General features: G+C 40.0%; 2 protein-coding genes across 3 annotated transcripts in view; both read left to right on the top strand.

The window, feature by feature from the left end:
• LOC127491550 (uncharacterized) overlaps positions 1 to 18,761 on the top strand; it is a 74,828-nt gene that overhangs the window by 8,683 nt on the left and 47,384 nt on the right. The window lies entirely within an intron of this gene.
• On the top strand, positions 7,235 to 18,243 carry OR2A7 (olfactory receptor family 2 subfamily A member 7). Its single transcript, XM_051849806.2, has one exon. It carries the CDS (start codon positions 13,668 to 13,670, stop codon positions 14,598 to 14,600), a length of 933 nt encoding a protein of 310 aa, XP_051705766.1. The 5' UTR covers positions 7,235 to 13,667; the 3' UTR covers positions 14,601 to 18,243.

Raw genomic sequence — 18,761 nt, 5'->3', positions numbered from 1 at the left:
ACATATTTTTGAAAGTTTTCTTCTTTTCTGACTCTGATCATTTTTGAATTTCTTCAAGTATACAGTATGTGTAGAATATTTACTTTTCATTTTCACCATATTGAAGTCCAGCTGTCACAATGCTGTTTGTTAAAGTCCATTTTTTTTCCTTGTTTGTATGCTAAATTTCTGTATGCATTTGTATCTCATTCCTGTATCCTATTCTCTTCCAAGTTGTCCATCTATTCATGCATCCACACAAACTACAGATATTTTAGTTTCCAAGGTTTTGTATTTTCTGTGTGTTTTAATGTTTTATACTCACCCCCCTCCTTGCTCTTCTTCTTGCAGTGTTTTCCTAAGTGCACTTAATTGGATTTTCATGAACAGCCTGTGCAGTCCAAACAGTTCTGTTGATTACTTTCCATGCTGATCCTTTATTACCAGCCCTTATTGTTTGAAATGGTTTCTCCATGGATTCTTTTGTGGTTGCCAAATCTGTACTCATGTTATCTATGAACAGAGAAAGTTTTGTTTCTTCCTATCTGTTTTATTTATTGTTTTTTTTGCACTGAATTACTTTTATCTTGACTAATTAACTTAGTAAATACATTTAATAGTACTGGAGATAGTGAATATTATTATCTTGTTTCTAATCTCTGTGCCATGCCTCTAATGCTTCCTTGTTAAGCAAGATGCTCTCTTTGAAATATAAGTGCTTGGATTTTTTTTTTTTTTTGACAGACAGAGTGGACAGTGAGAGAGAGAGAGAGAGACAGAGAGAAAGGTCTTCCTTTACCATTGGTTCACCCTCCAGTGGCTGCCGCGGCCGGCGCGCCACGGCCGGTGCACTGCGGCCGGTGCACTGCGCTGATCCAAAGGCAAGAGCCAGGTGCTTCCTCCTGGTCTCCCATGGGGTGCAGGGCCCAAGTACTTGGGCCATCCTCCACTGCACTCCCAGGCCACAGCAGAGAGCTGGCCTGGAAGAGGGGCAACCGGGACAGAATCCGGCGCCCCAACCGGGACTAGAACCCTGTGTGCCGGCGCCGCTAGGCGGAGGATTAGCCTATTGAGCCGCGGTGCTGGCCGAAAAAAAATAATTTTATAAACATTTTATAGAGACCTCCTGAAATTATTTTTTTAAGCTTTATTTTATTTTCTCATTTTTTAAACTTTTATTTAGTAAATATAAATTTCCAAAATACAGTTTATGGATTACAATGGCTTTCCCCCCCATAACTTCCCTCCCACTTGCACCCCTCCCATCTCCCGCTCCCTTTCCCATTCCATTCACATCAAAATTCATTTTTAATTCTCTTTCTATATAGAAGATAGATTTAGTATATATTAAGTAAAGATTTCATCAGTTTGCACCCACACAGAACATAAAGTGTAAAATACTGTTTGAGTTACTACTTATAGCATTACTTCACATTGGACAACACATTAAGGACAGAGAACCCACATGAGAAGTAAGTACACAGTAACTCCTGTTGTTGACTTAACAATTTGACACTCTTGTTTATGGCCTCAGTAATCACCCTAGGCTCTTGTCATGAGTTGCCAAGGCTATGGAAGCCTTTTGAGTTCGCTGACTTCAATCTTATTCAGACAAGGTCATAGTCAAAGTGGATCTTCTCTCCTCCCTTCAGAGAAAGGTTCCTCCTTCTTTGATGGCCCATTCTTTCCGCTGGGATCTCACTCACAGAGATCTTTCATTTAGGTGTTTTTGTTTGTTTGTTTGTTTGTTTTTTTGCCAGAGTGTCTTGCCTTTCCATGCCTAGAATACTCTCATGGGCTCTTCAGCCAGATCTGAATGCCTTAAGGGCTGATTCTGAGGCCAGAGTGTTGTTTAGGACATCTGCCATTCTATGAGTCTGCTGTGTATCCCGCTTCCCATGTTGGATTGTTCTCTCCCTTTTCTATTCCGTCAGTTAGTGTTAGCAGACACTAGTCTTGTTTGTATGATCCCTTTGACTCTTAGACTTCTTAGTGTGATCAGTTGTGAACTGAAATTGATCACTTGGACTAGTGAGATGGCATTGGTACATGCAACCTTGATGGGATTGAACTGGAATCCCCTGGCACATTTGTAACTCCACCATTTGGGGCAAGTCCGATTGAGCATGTCCCAAACTGTACATCTCCTCCCTCTCTTATTCCCACTCTTATATTTAACAGGGATCACTTTTCAGTTAAATTTAAAAACCTAAGAATAATTGTGTGTTAATTACAGAGTTCAACTAACAGTATTAACTAGAAGGAAAAAAAATACTAAAAGGGATAAAGTAGTAAGTTGTCCCTCGACAGTCAGGTCAAGGGCTGATCAAGTCATTGTTTCTGATAGTGTCCATTTCACTTCAACAGGTTTCCTTCTTGGTGTTCAGTCAGTTGTCACCGATCAGGGAGAACATATGATAATTGTCCCTTTGGGACTGGCTAAATTCACTCAGCATGATGTTTTCCAGATTCCTCCATTTTGTTGCAAATGACTGGATTTCACTATTTTTGACTGCTGTACAGTATTCTATAGAGTACATGTCCCATAATTTCTTTATCCAGTCCACTGTTGATGGGCATTTTGGTTGATTCCAGGTCTTAACTATTGTGAATTGAGCTGCAATAAACATTGAGGTGCAGACAGCTTTTTTGTTTGCCAATTAATTATCTTTGGGTAAATTCCAAGGAGTGGTATGGCTGTGCTGAATGGTAGGGTTATATTCAGGTTTCTGAGGAATCTCCAGACTGACTTCCATAGTGGCTTGACCAGTTTGCATTCCCACCAACAGTGGGTTAGTGTCCCTTTTTCCCCACATCCTCTCCAGCATCTGTTGTTGGTAGATTTCTGCATGTGAGCCATTCTAACCGGGGTGAGGTGAAACCTCATTGTGGTTTTGATTTGCATTTCCCTGATTGCTAGTGATCTTGAACATTTTTTCATGTGTCTGTTGGCCATTTGGATTTCCTCTTTTGAAAAATGTCTATTGAGGGCCGGCGCCGTGGCTCACTAGGCTAATCCTCCACCTTGCGGTGCCGGCACACCAGGTTCTAGTCCCGGTCGGGGTGCCAGATTCTGTCCCAGTTGCCCCTCTTCCAGGCCAGCTCTCTGCTGTGGCCAGGGAGTGCAGTGGAGGTTGGCCCAAGTCCTTGGGCCCTGCACCCCATGGGAGACTAGGGTAAGTACCTGGCTCCTGCCATCGGATTAGTGTGGTGCACTGTGGCGGCCATTGGAGGGTGAGCCAACAGCAAAAGGAAGACCTTTCTCTCTGTCTCTCTCTCTCTCACTGTCCACTCTACCTGTCAAAAAAAAAAAAAAAAAGAAAAATGTCTATTGAGGTCCTTGGCCCATCTCTTAAGTGGGTTGTTTGTTTTGATGTTGTGGAGTTTCTTGATCTCTTTGTAGATTTGGGTTATTAACCCTTTATCTGTTGCATAGTTTGCAAATATTTTTTCCCATTCTGTTGATAGCCTCTTCACTTTCCTGTTTCTTTTGCAGTACAGAAGCTTCTCAATTTGATGTAATCCCACTTGTTAATTTTGGCTTTGACAGCCCATGCTTCCGGGGTCTTTTCCAAGAAGTCTGCCAGTACCTGTATCTTTTGCAGGGTTTTTCCAATGCTCTCTAATAATTTGATGGTGTCGGGTCATAGATTTAAGTCTTTAATCCATGTTGAGTGGATTTTTTTGTAAGGTGAAAGGTAGGGGTCTTGCTTCATGCTTCTGCATGTGGAAATCCAGTTTTCTCAGCACCATTTGTTGAATAGACTGTCCTTACTCCAGGGATTGGTTTTGGATCCTTGATCAAATATAAGTTGGCTGTAGAAGTTTGGATTGATGTCTGGTGTTTCTATTCTTTTCCATTGGTCTATCCATCTGTTTCTGTTATATATTTAAACAGGTCAAAGGATCTGATTTTGTGTCTCCATTTCATTGCTGCTTTATTCTCAAAGAAACACTGACTTATAATTGATTACTCTCTGAGGTTTATAATTCACAAATCCTCAAATTGACATTTCTATTTTCAAATATGCTTCTTAGGTTATTTTACCTGAATATGGAGTGGGTTTTCCAAAACCTATTTTTCTTCTCACAAGCATGAATTCAAAGCAGAGATAAGATACCATGTTAGTTTCTACAGCTGGTATAGTAATTCCCTGGTTTCTGGCCACATCTCTACTTGCTCCCTGTCACGTCACTTTGACCTTTATGTGCCTTCCCCAGTTTGTTTCTCAAATTCCCTTTGCCTTTATCTCATAATGACATTTGTCATCAGAATTAGTGTTCACTATAAAATCGAGGATCATCTTATCTCGAGACCCCTAAATTAATCACAACCACAAAAACTCTCTTTTTAAGTAAAGAACTATTCTCAGGTGCTAGGTTTTAGAATGTGGATATATATCTGGTGGGGGGGGTCATCTTATAACCCACTACAAATATCAGTACATTTAATTATGATTATTTTAATTACAGAGACATGTAAAATTGTTTATCTTTTATATATTTACTTATATAGATATTTATTTAAATTTATCTTTTATAAAAATTGTCTTTTTACTTTCAAATGATCAGTCATAACCATAATTTGTTTCTAATGAAGTATAAATCAGGGCAGGTGTTTATTTGTAAGTGGTTAAGATACCAGCATGTCATATTGGAGTGTCCAGGTTTGACTTCCAGCTTTGACTATTAATTTCAGCTTCCTGCTAATGCAGACCCTGGGAGGCAGGAAAGTTAGCTCTATTCCCACAACCTATGTGGGAGACCTGGATTAAGTTCCTAGCTCTCAAACCTCTCATCGGTTGTGGGTATTTGGGGTGAAATGGCAGATGGAAGCTCTCCTATTCTTTCTCTCTCTCTCTCTCTCTCTGTCTCCCCTCCCTCTTTCTCTCTCGCTCCCTCTTCCCTCCATCTCTCTCTCTGTCTTTCTGTGTCTTTTTCTATCTACCTCTCAAATAAATTTAAACTAATGAAGTAGAAACTATGATAGAAATGTAGAAATATATATTTAATATCCATTCTACATATATATCTTTAAAAGTTAATGAAAAAATCATGAAAAAAAACCTATGCATGGATGTCAAATTATTTTGCACAAAAATAAAGATGTCTTTTTATTCAGTTTTTCTATCAACTTTTTGAAGACTTACTATAAACATTTAATATAATGCATGTGAATAACTAAACATATAAGTAGCTAAAAATTCAATTCATCTAATTAATATGCACTCTGGGTTTCATTCTTATCATCAGCTATGCTGGGTATTGTAAGAGTCATAAGATATACAGTATATACAATGTGTTATTCATTATCTAGTAAAGGAGCATCTTCATTAAAATAAGTTAAATTTTCTATCAGTCATTCTTCATCTTTGATTTATCTTGAAGATGGTGCTTCCCAGTTATCTCCACTACATAGTAATTATTTTCCCTAATTAGTTTCTGGGACATCCACCAAAGTTGTTATTTTTCTCAGGAAATAACTAGCTACTAGTTACTTTACTTAGTAGTTTTAACCTTCATTGATTATCTTTTCTGACTCAATTATTGGTAATGCTGATTGAAAATGTGTTGTCTTAACTTCATCATTGTTTTAAATTTATAAGTTGTCAATTGGTATAAAATGCTTTATCTCTTTCTTAATCATCCATCTACCTATCCATCATTGTTAATGCATAAAATTTTTTATTCAATGACTTAAGCTTCATTATTTTTAATGCTCAATTCTCCCATATTTGGATGTTTCAAATGTATTCTTCTGTTCTATCAACATGTTCCTGTCATTTTGGGCACTTCCTAAATTCTAATATTGACAAAAAGGTTTTACCTATCCTTGGACATTCTTCAATTCTACCACAAAGATACCATTTCTGCCACATGATCTGATATTGATAAACAAATATCTTGATTTTAAATAATTTATATTTTGTGATAATGTATATTTTATCATGATTTTAATCATAATATATCAAGAATATCTGTTATCTTCATTTAACTTAAAGAATATATAATTTGGGAAAACATATAACTTTCTATAGAGGGTAGTACATTGTTAAGATTCATTTTTTAAAATTTTTATTTAAGTTATACAAGTTTCATGTATTTCTTGTAAACAGATTTAGGAACATAGTGACACTTCCTGCCCACACCTTTTCTCCCACCCAAGCTCCAATCCTCCTTCTTCCTCCCACTCATATTCGCACTCTTAATTTTTACAAAGATCTATTTTCAGTTTACTTAATGATCGTATAGTTAACCCTACACTAAGTAAAAGAGTTCAACAAATAGTATGAAGAAAAAATACATTTTTCCTCAACAGAAGAGACAAGGGCTGTAAACAATCATCGAATCTCAAACTGTCCATTTCACTCCTAAACATTGCATTTTAGGTATTCTATTAGTTACCTCAGATCAGGGAAAACATGATATCTGTCTTTTTGTTACTGGCTTATTTCATTAAGTATAATGATTTCCAGTTGCATCCATTTTGTTGCAGAAGACAAGATTTCATTATGTGCTCCAAGGGGAGCACATAAACAAGACTAGTGTCTGCAAATACTAGCTGATAGAATAAAAAAGGGAGAGAACGATCCAACATGGGAAGCAAAATACACAGCAGACCCATAGAATGGCAGATGTCCTAACAGCACTCTAGCCTCAGAATCAGCCCTTAAGGCATTTGGATATGGCTGAAAAGCCCATGAGAGTATTCTAGGCATGGAAAGGCAAGACACTCTGGCAAAAAAAAAAAAAAAAAAAAAAAAATCTCCGCAAGTGAGATCCCAGTGGAAAGAACAGGTCATCAAAGAAGGAGGTACCTTTCTCTGAAGGGAGGAGAGAACTTCCACTTTGACTATGACCTTGTCTAAATATGATCAGAGTCAGTGAACTCAAAAGGCTTCCATAGCCTTGGCAACTCATGACAAGAGCCTAGGGTGATTACTGAGGCCATAAACAAGAGTGTCAATTTGTTAAGTCAACAACAGGAGTCACTGTGCACTTACTCCTCATGTAGGAGTAATGTGCTGTACATTGTGATTTAATGCTATAACTAGTACTCAAACAGTATTTTTCACTTTTTGTTTCTATGTGGGTGCAAACTGTTGAAATCTTTACTTAATATATGCTAAACTGATCTTCTGTATATTAAGAAAATTGAAAATGAATCTTGATGTGAATGGAAGGGGGGAGGGAGCGGGAAAGGGGAGGGTTGTGGGTGGAAGGGAAGTTATGGGGGGGGAGCCATTGTAATCCATAAGCTGTACTTTGGAAATTTATATTCATTAAATAAAAGTTAAAAAAAAAAGAAAAATGGGATTACATCAAATTGAGAAGCTTCTGTACTGCAAAAGAAACACTCAGGAAAGTGAAGAGGCAACCGACAGAATGAGAGAAAATATTTGCAAACTATGCAACTGATAAAGAATTAATAACCAGAATATATAAAGAGATCAGGAAACTCCACAACATCAAAACAAACAACCCAGTTAAAAAATTGGTAAAGGACTTAAAAAGACATTTTTCCAAAGAAGAAATCAAAATGGCCAACAGACACATGAAAAATTGCTCAGGATTACTAGCCATTAGGGAAATGCAAATCAAAACCACAGTGATGTTTCACCTCACCCAGTTAGAATGTCTTTCATACAGAAATCAACAAACAACAAATGCTGGCAAGGATGTGGGGGAAAAGGTACCCTACTCCACTGTTGGTGGGAATGTCAACTGGTAAAACCACTATGGAAGACAATTTGAAGATAGCTCAGAAATCTAAATATAGTCCTACCATATGACCCAGCCATCCCACTCCTGGTAATTTACCCAAGGGAATGAAATCAAATAAAAGAGTTATGCATACCCCTTGTTTGTTGCAGCTCAATTCACAATAGCTAAGATATGGAATCAACCGAGATGTCCATCAGCTGAATAATAGGTAAAGAAATTATGGGATATATACACCATGGGGTTTTTACACAGCAGTAAAAAAAATGAAATCCTGTCATTTGCAACAAAATGGATGATGCTGGAAAACATACTTAATGAAATAAGCCAGTCCCAAAAGGACAAATACCATATGTTCTCCCTGATCTGTGATAACTAATAGAGCACCTAAAAGATAATCTATAGAAGCAAAATTGACACTTCAAGATGCAATGACTTTGAATATCCCTTGTTTTGACTGTTGAGGAATAGGTTTTTTTCCATACTAGTTGTTGATCTTTGTACTTGTTATAGAGTTAATCATATGTGTATAAAGTCAATTGAGAAATAGATCTCAGTGAAAAATTAAGAATGGGAATAGGAGAAGGAAGAAGAAGAAAGGTGGGAACATAGGTTGGAGGGTGGATACTGTGTTCCTACACTTGTATTTATGAAATGCATGAAGTTTGCATTCCTTAAATAAACATTTTCTAGGAAAAAAAAAACCTAGTGTGGGGAGCAACTCGGACTAGAGTAAGTTACTGGAATTAAGACTTATTCTATGCATCTGCTCTCCCACAATATGGCACTGAAAGGGAGTAAACAACTTCTACACAGCTGCCTCTCGCCAGTTTGATGAGCTGCAGGAGCTGATCCTGCTCCTGATTGGAGGAGAGCAGCGTGCTCGGCGTGTGGGTAGCAGAGTTGGGATTGGTAGAAGAGGACTATAAAGGAGGAGAGAGATAACATGCACCAGGAACATCCGGATAACATCTGAGCAGCCCCCAAGAGAGCCGGCCGGCGGTGTGCCGCTCCCCCGCGGAAGTGGGGAAAGTGGCAGGGGGAGCCGCCCCTCCACGGAGGTGGAGGGGTCGGCAGCCAACCCAGGAAGGACCAGCAGCAAACCTGGGAAGGGCCGAGCAGATAAAAGAACAGCGCAGGGTCCTGTGTCGTTCCTCCGCGAATGGGGGAGCGACATAATGGTGCCATGACTCGGATAGGAAACCTAGGAGGGAAGAAGCGGGAAAATACCGGAGAGAGGGACTAGCAAAGAGCCTAGGGAAAAGCCGGACGGAAAAAGTGCCAGAAAGCTAAGATTGAAAATGAAAGTGAAAGCTAGAAGAAACAGACTTGGATACAGTGGGGAAGCCAGGAGAAATGAGAGAAATATTGTTGGAAGAAACTTAGGGAAAAAGTACCGGGTAGAGAAAGATATAAGCTAGGGAAAGTGAAGCCGTGGGGGCAGGCCAAAGCGGAGATGTAAGCTAGGTTGGGATTCGTCAAGTCAGCCCGGGGAACAAAAGGCGAAAAACTAAAACCAGAAGCGGAGACGTAAGCTAGGTTGGAATCCGTCAGATTAGCCCGGGGAGCAAAAGACGGGAAGCCAAACCGAAAAGTGGAGATGTAAGCTAGGTTGGAATTCGTCAGGTTAGCCTGGGGAACTTAGACTGAAAACCGAGAAGCGGAAACGTGAGCTAGGCTGTGAGTCACGGAAGCCGCTGCGCACAGAGAAAGTGCGTGGGGCCAAGCGGAGAGAGTGCACGGGGCGCGAGTAGATAGGAGACCGCGGGGCTGGCGCGGAGGCCGTGGTGCAGGCGCGAAAGGCGCGGAGACCATGGAGCGTGCGCGAAGCTGGGAAGCCGCCGTGGGGCGAGGTACCGAGAAGCCGCCTTGGGGCGGCACCGGGAGGCCGCGGGGATAAGAGAAACAGAAATTTAGAAGTAAAATGAGAGAAATAGGAATGCTGGCAGATAGAAGTAAAATAGGAGAGATAGGAATGCCTGGAGATAGAGAAATAGAGAAAAATAAGGCCTCCCCACAACACGGCAATGAGAGGGTTTGGATTCGGTCTGACTGATTAGGCGATAAGCACCAGCAGGCAGCTCGAGCAGAGTATGAGCCGCAGGTCACCGAAGATAGGCACGAATCAACATCAGTAAGTCTCCCCACAATACGGCAATGAGAGGGCTTGGATTCGGTCTGCCTGATTAGTAAGGCGATAAACACTTGCAGGCAGCTCGAGCAGAGCATGCACTGCAGGGCACCGAACACAGGCACACATCAGCGCCTAAAAACCTCCTCACAACATGGCAAAGAGAGGACCCGGATTCGGTTTGCCTGATTGGTAGGGCTTGTAAGCACCTGTGGGCAACTCCAACAAGCAGAGCAGAGTGTGCGCCGCAGGACACCGAAGACAGGCGCGTATCAACGCCAAAAAATAAAAAGAAAGGGGGAACTGTGGGGAGCAACTCAGACTAGACTAAGTTACTGGAATTAAGACTTATTCTATGCATCTGCTCTCCCACAATATGGCACTGAAAGGGAGTAAACAACTTCTACACAGCTGCCTCTCACCAGTTTGACTGATGAGCTGCAGGAGCTGATCCTGCTCCTGATTGGAGGAGAGCAGCATGCTCGGCGTGTGGGTAGCAGAGTTGGGATTGGTAGAAGAGGACTATAAAGGAGGAGAGAAACAACATGCACCAGGAACATCCGGATAACATCTGAGCAGCCCCCGAGAGAGCCGGCCGGTGGTGTGCCGCTCCCCCGCGGAAGTGGGGAAAGTGGCAGGGGGAGCCGCCCCTCCACGGAGGTGGAGGGATCAGCAGCCAACCCGGGAAGGACCAGCAGCAAACCCGGGAAGGGCCGAGCAGATAAAAGAACAGCGCAGGGTCCTGTGTCGTTCCTCCGCGAATGGGTAGTGACACCTAGGACTTACCTAACATGAGTCCACTCTCCAAATATGTGCTCAAGAATGATAAAAATGAGTTTCTATCTAAAATTATCTAGTGATTAAGACTTTAGAATTCAGGTTTATTCTCCTACCATCTTTAGGAAAGTTGACAAACCAAGCTACAATAAAATCAATATGACTGCAAGAATTAATGTTGGGATTTTCACTGCCAAACTTAAGCAGCCATGGAATTTTGCATCCCCCATGTGCCTTGTGAGTATTTAAGGACTAAAACTACATAAAAATCCATGAAACTATGACAGATTTTAATATTAGGGTAGCTATGTTAATCATGTGGTCATAAAGTCTCACTATATATTTGTATAATTTAGTTATGAAAGTATTACCTGTTCTTGCCTTAACCTCTGAAGATCTCACTGTGGTTTCCTCAGAGACTGAAACAGACAGAGACTCAATCCTCTGTGGGCTAGAAGGATAGAAAGCCGTTGGGCTCTTCGTGTGTCTATAGAAACCACACAAAGAAGACCTGTTTTCTCACATACTCCACAAAGCTCATGGCAATTGTGATGATGCCCTGTGGAGGCACTAAGTGAATAAAGCCTTCCCCACTCAGAGGCAACCTGAAGACCCAACATCGTTCCTTGGCAGTTCTCAGATAAGCAGCAAGACTCAAGCACCAACAGTGAATCCAGCCATCCTGCAGAAGCAGTCACTTTTCTGTATGAAGATTTACTGAGGTCCTTGGACAGTCATCTCTAGGCATCTAGATTTCCTGATCAGCTCTCTGAATATCTGACATTTTCAGTGCTTGTTAGCTTTCCTGCCACACTTGAATATCATGCAAAAATGTCTTTTACTCTCTGAATGCTCAAATACTTCTCATTGATAATTTTAAATAGTGGTATAATCTGAAGGAAATATATTAATGCTAATCTGCACATTATGAATCAATATATTAAATTATTCAGTATATAAATGTTTTTAACTGATAGCTTTTTTTTAGATTTGTATTTGTTTGAAAGGCAGAGTTACAGAGAGGCACAGGCAGAGACAGAGACAGAGAAAGAGAGAGAGAGGCCTTTCATCCTCTGGTTCACTCCCCAAATGGCCAAAATGCACAGAGCTGGGCTGATAAGAAGCCAGGAGACAAGGGCTTATTCCAGGTCTCCCATGCAGTTGTAGGGGCCCAAGGACTTGGGACATCATCTGCTTTCCCAGGCCATAGCAGAGAACTGGATCAGAAGTGGAGCAGCTTGGACTTGAACTGACGCCCATATGGGATGCTGACACTGCAGGTGGCAGCTTTACCTGCTATGCCACATTACCGGCCCCAGTAGCTTTTCTTTAAGAGAAAGGGATGTGTGTGAGCAAGTGACTTCCTGGTAAGCATTTAATATTAATAAAATAAGGTAGAGTTTTATTTTAAAAACAGAGCTTAAGGTGTCATATATACAGGTAAGTCAAATAAGTGTACAAATGCTAATTTTTCACACATCTCACAAGGTCACACAAAAGCTAAGCAATGAGTGTTTGCTAGGAGTTTTGATCCTTGATATCTCCACTCTCAGAATAATATTAGATAAATATTAAGAATTAAATCAATATCTGCAAATTATTTGTTTTCCAACAACCTGAGCATGGCATTTATCATTAGAATCCTGGTAGAAATCCAATGCAAATAGGATTTTTTCATAAATTTTGTATTGTTTAGTTTATCATTTTATGGCCATTTATGCTGAGGATTATTGCTCATCCCTGTTACTCCAAGAAAAAAATTATTTTCTATAGGAGATTATAATGAAATTTAAGCGTGAGGAAGCAATATTACATTTGTACTTGTGTTTTCACTGTGTGATCACGGAGATGTAAAGATTAATTCAAATCTCTCAGGGAATTCATAGATCCCTTCCTTGCTGCATCATTCCTCACAGGAGTCATGTGGTTACTGCCAATCATCTGCAAACAAGTGCCTAAGATTGTGCTCTACACTGTCACTCAATATTGAGTCAAATTCAACAATAGCATCCTGTTTTTATGTAGGTAATGATACGACACAAATCTATCCAGTCATTCACATAGATCACCATATAAATATAGATAATGGTAAACCAAACAACAAAAAATAAGATGTGAGGTTGAAAATCAGTCTTCACACTTAGATGAGAAGACATTTTGTTAGATATTTGTTGTGGAGTTGACTGTCTTGGCAGAAGTGCAAAGTGTGTTTAGACAGCAAAGAAGTGAATGGCCAAGAGAGTAATTGGTGAATGATGAATTATTCTCTTAATGAAACTTTGCAACTCAAGATTAGACTCAATTAGACTTAAATGCAATTTTAGAAATTTGGCATGTGCATCAGTCAGAGTTCATTGTTTCTGAAAAAAAAAAGGAATAACTGAATAATATAAGACAAGAGAAGTAGAATTTGTTTGAAAGATATGGAGTAAGATCAATGATTCAGACTAAAACCGAATCTTTAGTTTAAAAGAGGACAGATATTTATTTTGAAGTTTTAGCCTCCATTAAAAATATTAACAATATGTAGACAATGCTGTGGCACAGTGAGTTAAGTCATTGTCTGTGACACTGGCATCCCATATAAGCAACGATTTGAGTCCTGGCTGCTCCACTTCTGATCCAGCTCCCTAATAATAGCCCCTGGAAAGCAGTGGAGGATGGCCCAAGTGCTTAGGCCCCTGCTACCCATGTGGGAGACTCCAATGGAGTCCTGGCTCTTAGCTTTGGCCTAGCCCAGCCTCAGCTGTTGTAGCCATTTGAGAAGTGAACCAGCAGATTCTCTCTCTCTCTCTCTCTCTCTGTCATTCTGCCTTTCAGATAAAAAAAAATCATTTTTAAAAAGCATGTATTTGCATATATGTATATTTGTTAAATTTTTCTCTTAGGATTATAAGATAAAATATTTAAATATTCATATAAAAACAAAAACTCAATGCCACTGTCTCTAAACATTTTGCTGACTTATAAAATTGTATCAAGCAAGTTAACAAAAATCTGCGTTTAAATATTTGTCTTAAACCATGAACTTTAACTCAGTTTCCTCTGTCTTAGGGATATGGCAGAAAATCTGACATCTGTTACAGAGTTCATCCTACTGGGATTTCCCCTTGGCCCAAGGACTCAGATGTTCCTCTTTGGCCTCTTCTCTCTATTCTATGTTCTCACCCTGCTGGGGAATGGTGTCATCCTGGGACTCATCTGGTTGGATCCCAGACTGCACACCCCCATGTACTTCTTCCTCTCAAATCTGGCCATTGTTGACATTGCTTATGCCTGCAACACGGTGCCCCAGATGCTGGTAAACCTCCTGAATCCTTCCAAGCCCATCTCCTTTGCTGGGTGTATAACACAGACCTTCCTCTTTTTGACATTTGCTGTCACAGAATGTCTTCTCCTGGTGGTGATGTCCTATGATCGCTATGTGGCCATCTGCCACCCCCTCCGATATTCTGCCATCATGAGTTGGAGAATGTGTGTCACCCTGGTCATCACTTCCTGGGCCATAGGAGTCCTTCTGTCCCTGATTCATCTAGTGTTACTCCTACCATTGCCTTTCTGTAGGTCTCAGAAAATCAATCACTTTTTCTGTGAAATCATGGCTGTGCTCAAACTTGCCTGTGCAGATACCCACATCAATGAGAACATGGTCCTAGCTGGAGCAACGTCTGTGCTGGTGGGGCCCTTCTCCTCAATTGTAGTTTCCTATGTGTGCATTCTCTGTGCAATCCTTCAGATCAAGTCTGGGGAAGGTCAAAGGAAAGCCTTCTCCACTTGTTCCTCCCACCTGTGTGTCGTTGGACTCTTTTATGGCACAGCCATTATCACATATGTTGGACCCAGATATGGGAGCCCCAAAGAGCAAAAGAAATACCTCCTGCTATTTCACAGCCTCTTCAATCCCATGCTCAATCCCCTTATTTATAGTCTTAGAAACTCAGACGTAAAGAATACATTAAAGAGAGTGCTAGGAATGGAGACTGATATATGAAAAGATTATGACATTGTGGTTCAAAGTGACCTATCATGTTGTTATTTCAAGTGGTTCCTTATCTTATTCAGCATGAGAATTAGCTGAAACACTTAGAATAGCGATGTACACCACCCTACCCTTAGATGACTGATTCAGTAAATATAAGATGATTTCTAGAAATCTGTATTTTCAAATATTATCATTAACAAATTATAGTATGTTAGTGCATATGAGACCCAGGACCTGGAGACAGAAATCCAGAACAACACTCTTTATAATATCTCCTAAATATTCCTCAAAATACTAGTCCCTCAAGACTATTTTTAAACTACTTTTGTTTTAATTGACATAGTGTAATTTTGGATATTTGTGGGGTACCATAAGACACTTCTATATATATATATATATACACACACACACACACACAATGTGTAATGATCATCTCAGGGTTCTTGGCCTAACACCCCAGGCATTTATCATCTTGTTGTGTTGGGAACATTCAAAAAGCTTCTCCACTAGATATTTTGAGATTCAGTTAATTACTGTCAGTCATTCCAGAGAAATTTAAAATGAATTCTCTGGTCAATAAATTTGAGATTACTGCATAGTAGATGCCTCATTTTAGGGCTGACTAATGAAAACTGTAAAAATTCCTTTGGTAACGAAGAATTCTATTCTGGTTTTAGGCCAGTATGTTCCAAATTTATTTGATCACATATAAAAACACTGTTCATAATACTGATTAACAGTTTCCTGGAATAGGAGATCCTGATCTTGATTGACTCATTGTGAATACTTCCTGTAACCACTTTCCAGGCTAGAATGCCATTTCCCCTGCAAGTCAAGCATCTGAAAAGGATGCAGATCTGAGCACAGTGCCCCAGGTTGGACTCATAATCTCTGTTCTGTTGTACACAGAAAATGTCTGTTGCTGGTCATCAAGATGACTGTTGCTAGTCATCAGTGGAGAATTACCTAGAGATAATGTATCCAACTCTCTCCTTCACCATTAATCAGCACTCTCAATGAAGTCTCAAGGATAACCTCATGCAATTTCAAAATCTTCCAAATTTGATATTTAAAAAAAGTCTATATACATTTTTCTCTGTCCAGTATATTAAGTTAATCTTATTTTTCAGTCTCAGAATTTTAAAGGTAAAACCAACTTCTTACAGAACTCTGGAAAAATTCCCAAACCTACTACCTACAAGGTTAAAAGATGTGTCAGTTTGATATACTAGAGGAAAGCTAGTCTTGTGGTAATACATTTTCTTAGACTAAATTTTATATCATAAACACTTATTTTTAGGTCCCTATTATCATAGTATATATTTGTTTATTTTTATACCTTGAAATTATTTTTATAACTGACAGCTATGTAGTATTGAATATAAAAACTATGTTCTAAAATGTTCATGAACGCTATTTTAGTTTGCTAACAAATTTTTTCTTTTATGTAACTTCCCTGATTTCCATACTTTCCACAGGTCACCTAGAACAAAGAAAAAAAGTCCCAATATTTATTAAAAGTTCTGATGTTTATGAATCAAGATTTTGATTTGGATGGGGGCAGTTTCTGGTATCTCTATGTTTCTTCTAGCACTAGGTGCATACAGTTGGAAAATAGGCCAGCACATAAAAACACAAATTTCCCCAATTTTATGGCATTGTCCCAGCATGTCAGGGATCACATTATCAGGAACTAATTAATTTATAAATTGCATAACTAATTAATATGAGATTAGCAAAATAACATGCTAACCCCTTGATGTGCCATAAAAAAAAAAAAACACACAGTGAAACATAAGTAAATAGGACAATATCTAAAGTGAAAATTTTCTCAATCTAGAAGGGGCAGGAAACTTCCAGAAGAACCTGTCTTGGGAAAGGATCTTTCCTCCCTCTCCATGAGGAGCCACACTCAGAATATCTGCTTTCAGAAGACAAATTAAAGCATACGCCCTTCAACAGAAATCCTACAATGGTGGTAGAGGCCCTAGAAAGTCCTCTCTTCAGAGAGATGCTAATAAGTCCCACTGGGACCACTTGGCACCTGCTTGGGTTCCCCAGTCTGCTCCATGCCTCCTTAACCAACTTGCCACATCTCACACCTTGGAACATTACTTGAAATCAATTGGTTTTTCAGGTCCTTTCTTCCCTCTTCTACTGTAGCACAAGGGACCCAGATTACTTCAGGGAGATGCTGAACTAACACAGGTGAATACTCAGAGCTTGTTGATGGTCACACTAGCCCTGATTCCTGACAGGTTTACCTGAACCATCTGGAGATTGAAGAAAATAGGATTCACAAAATTCAAATAATGCTAAGTATTTGAGGACTGTAATGAGAGATGTTGTTTCAGGGTGTGCCCTGTGGCTATCTGTGTTTCCTGATTGTGTATCCTGCTGGGAATGAGAACAGAAACAGCAAAACAGTCTTTGTCCCAGCAGACGTAGTCACACACGAGGTTTCATGGCCCAGCTTGCCAGTGAGCCCTCAAGACCTGCCAACTAGGTTGATCCTACCAGTGAATAAAACCTCCTTTTCTGAGAATTCTTGACTTTAGTTAGGAATAGAAGTGAGGGTTCTGTGGCTGTCACAGAAGCTCTGAGAAAAGAAGATCCTGGTTCCAACATTCAGGTGCTTCCCTCTCTCAGATTGGTGAGTCCAAATGTGGAAAGTAACCTGTTTGCCTTGTTTAGACATGCTATAGCACCAAGTCTTTGGCGAACTATCACTCCATTACTGCCACTCTTCAGTTAAATATCAAGAAGAAATGTAAATAACTTCTATTGATACTAAGCACAAATACTCAACATTCATATTCTATATTGTATAAGTTCCTGAGGAAAGGTACACTTTTGATGGAAAATTTATATCAAATATTGAGGATTTCACTAGCATTTTTTCATCTATGAGAAAGCATCTATATGATAAATATTTACTTGGGAAAGGTTATAGTAAAAGAATAAGTAAGAAATTCCTGTGTAAAAAAGAGGTGAAATATATAAAATAATTTTCCTAGCCAAATGAAATTATAAGAGAATATATTTACATTTGGTGAAATTTTACATATGTTTATTTTATAAATTGTGCATTTAATTCTTGTCAGCATAGCCACAATACATAAAAAGTCTAAATTTATTGCAGTGGAATAGGAAGTCAAATGGACACTGAATCTGCGTCTTATCTTTCATTAAGAATAGCATTAAAGGTAGTATCAGGTAACTAGAATGTACTGAAGATATGTATAAATGTTATATTTTCTGCAGCCTGGAGGTTTAATCTTTGAGGTCAGGATTGAAAAGATACTATGGCCGGCGCCGCGGCTCACTAGGCTAATCCTCCACCTAGCGGCGCCGGCACACCGGGTTCTAGTCCCGGTTGGGGCGCTGGATTCTGTCCCGGTTGCCCCTCTTCCAGGCCAGCTCTCTGCTGTCGCCAGGGAGTGCAGTGGAGGATGGCCCAGGTGCTTGGGCCCTGCACCCCAAGGGAGACCAGGAAAAAGCACCTGGCTCCTGGCTCCTGCCATCGGCTCAGTGCGGTGTGCCGGCCGCAGCGTGCTGGCCGCGGCGGCCATTGGAGGGTGAACCAATGGCAAAGGAAGACCTTTCTCTCTGTCTCTCTCTCTCACTGTCCACTCTCCCTGTCAAAAAGAAAGGAAGGAAGGAAGGAAGGAAGGAAGGAAGGAAGGAAGGAAGGAAGGAAGGAAGGAAGGAAGGGAAAAGAAAAGATACTATGGAAAACGGGCCAATGGCAAAGGAAGACCTTTCTCTCTGTCTCTCTCTCTCACTGTCCACTCTGCCTGTCAAAAAGGAAGGAAGGAAGGAAGGAAGGAAGGAAGGAAGGAAGGAAGGAAGGAAGGAAGGAAGGAAGGAAGGGAAAAGAAAAGATACTATGGAAAACGGGCCAAGGTGCTCAAAGTGAGAGAAGGATTGAGATAGTCAATGATGCTTTAAAGTTTTGTTTTTTTTTAGAGGATTTTTGCATTGAATGTCTTTTACTATTTTGTTCATCTCTGCTGTTCCTCCTAAGCCCATTTACCCAACAAAAGCTTCCCAAGTTCAGAACCATCAACCTGCTACACTCTGTGCTCCTGCAGTACCCAATGCATAAGAAGCATTCAACAGCTATGTTCAGTTATTATGAACATTAGCAAATTATTGGATAAACTATAG

This window comes from Oryctolagus cuniculus, chromosome 3 (genome assembly GCF_964237555.1).
Source record: "Oryctolagus cuniculus chromosome 3, mOryCun1.1, whole genome shotgun sequence".
Taxonomy (NCBI): Eukaryota; Metazoa; Chordata; class Mammalia; order Lagomorpha; family Leporidae; genus Oryctolagus; species Oryctolagus cuniculus.
The sequence above is the reverse complement of the archived record's forward strand: the minus strand, read 5'-3'. Positions and strand labels throughout refer to the sequence as shown.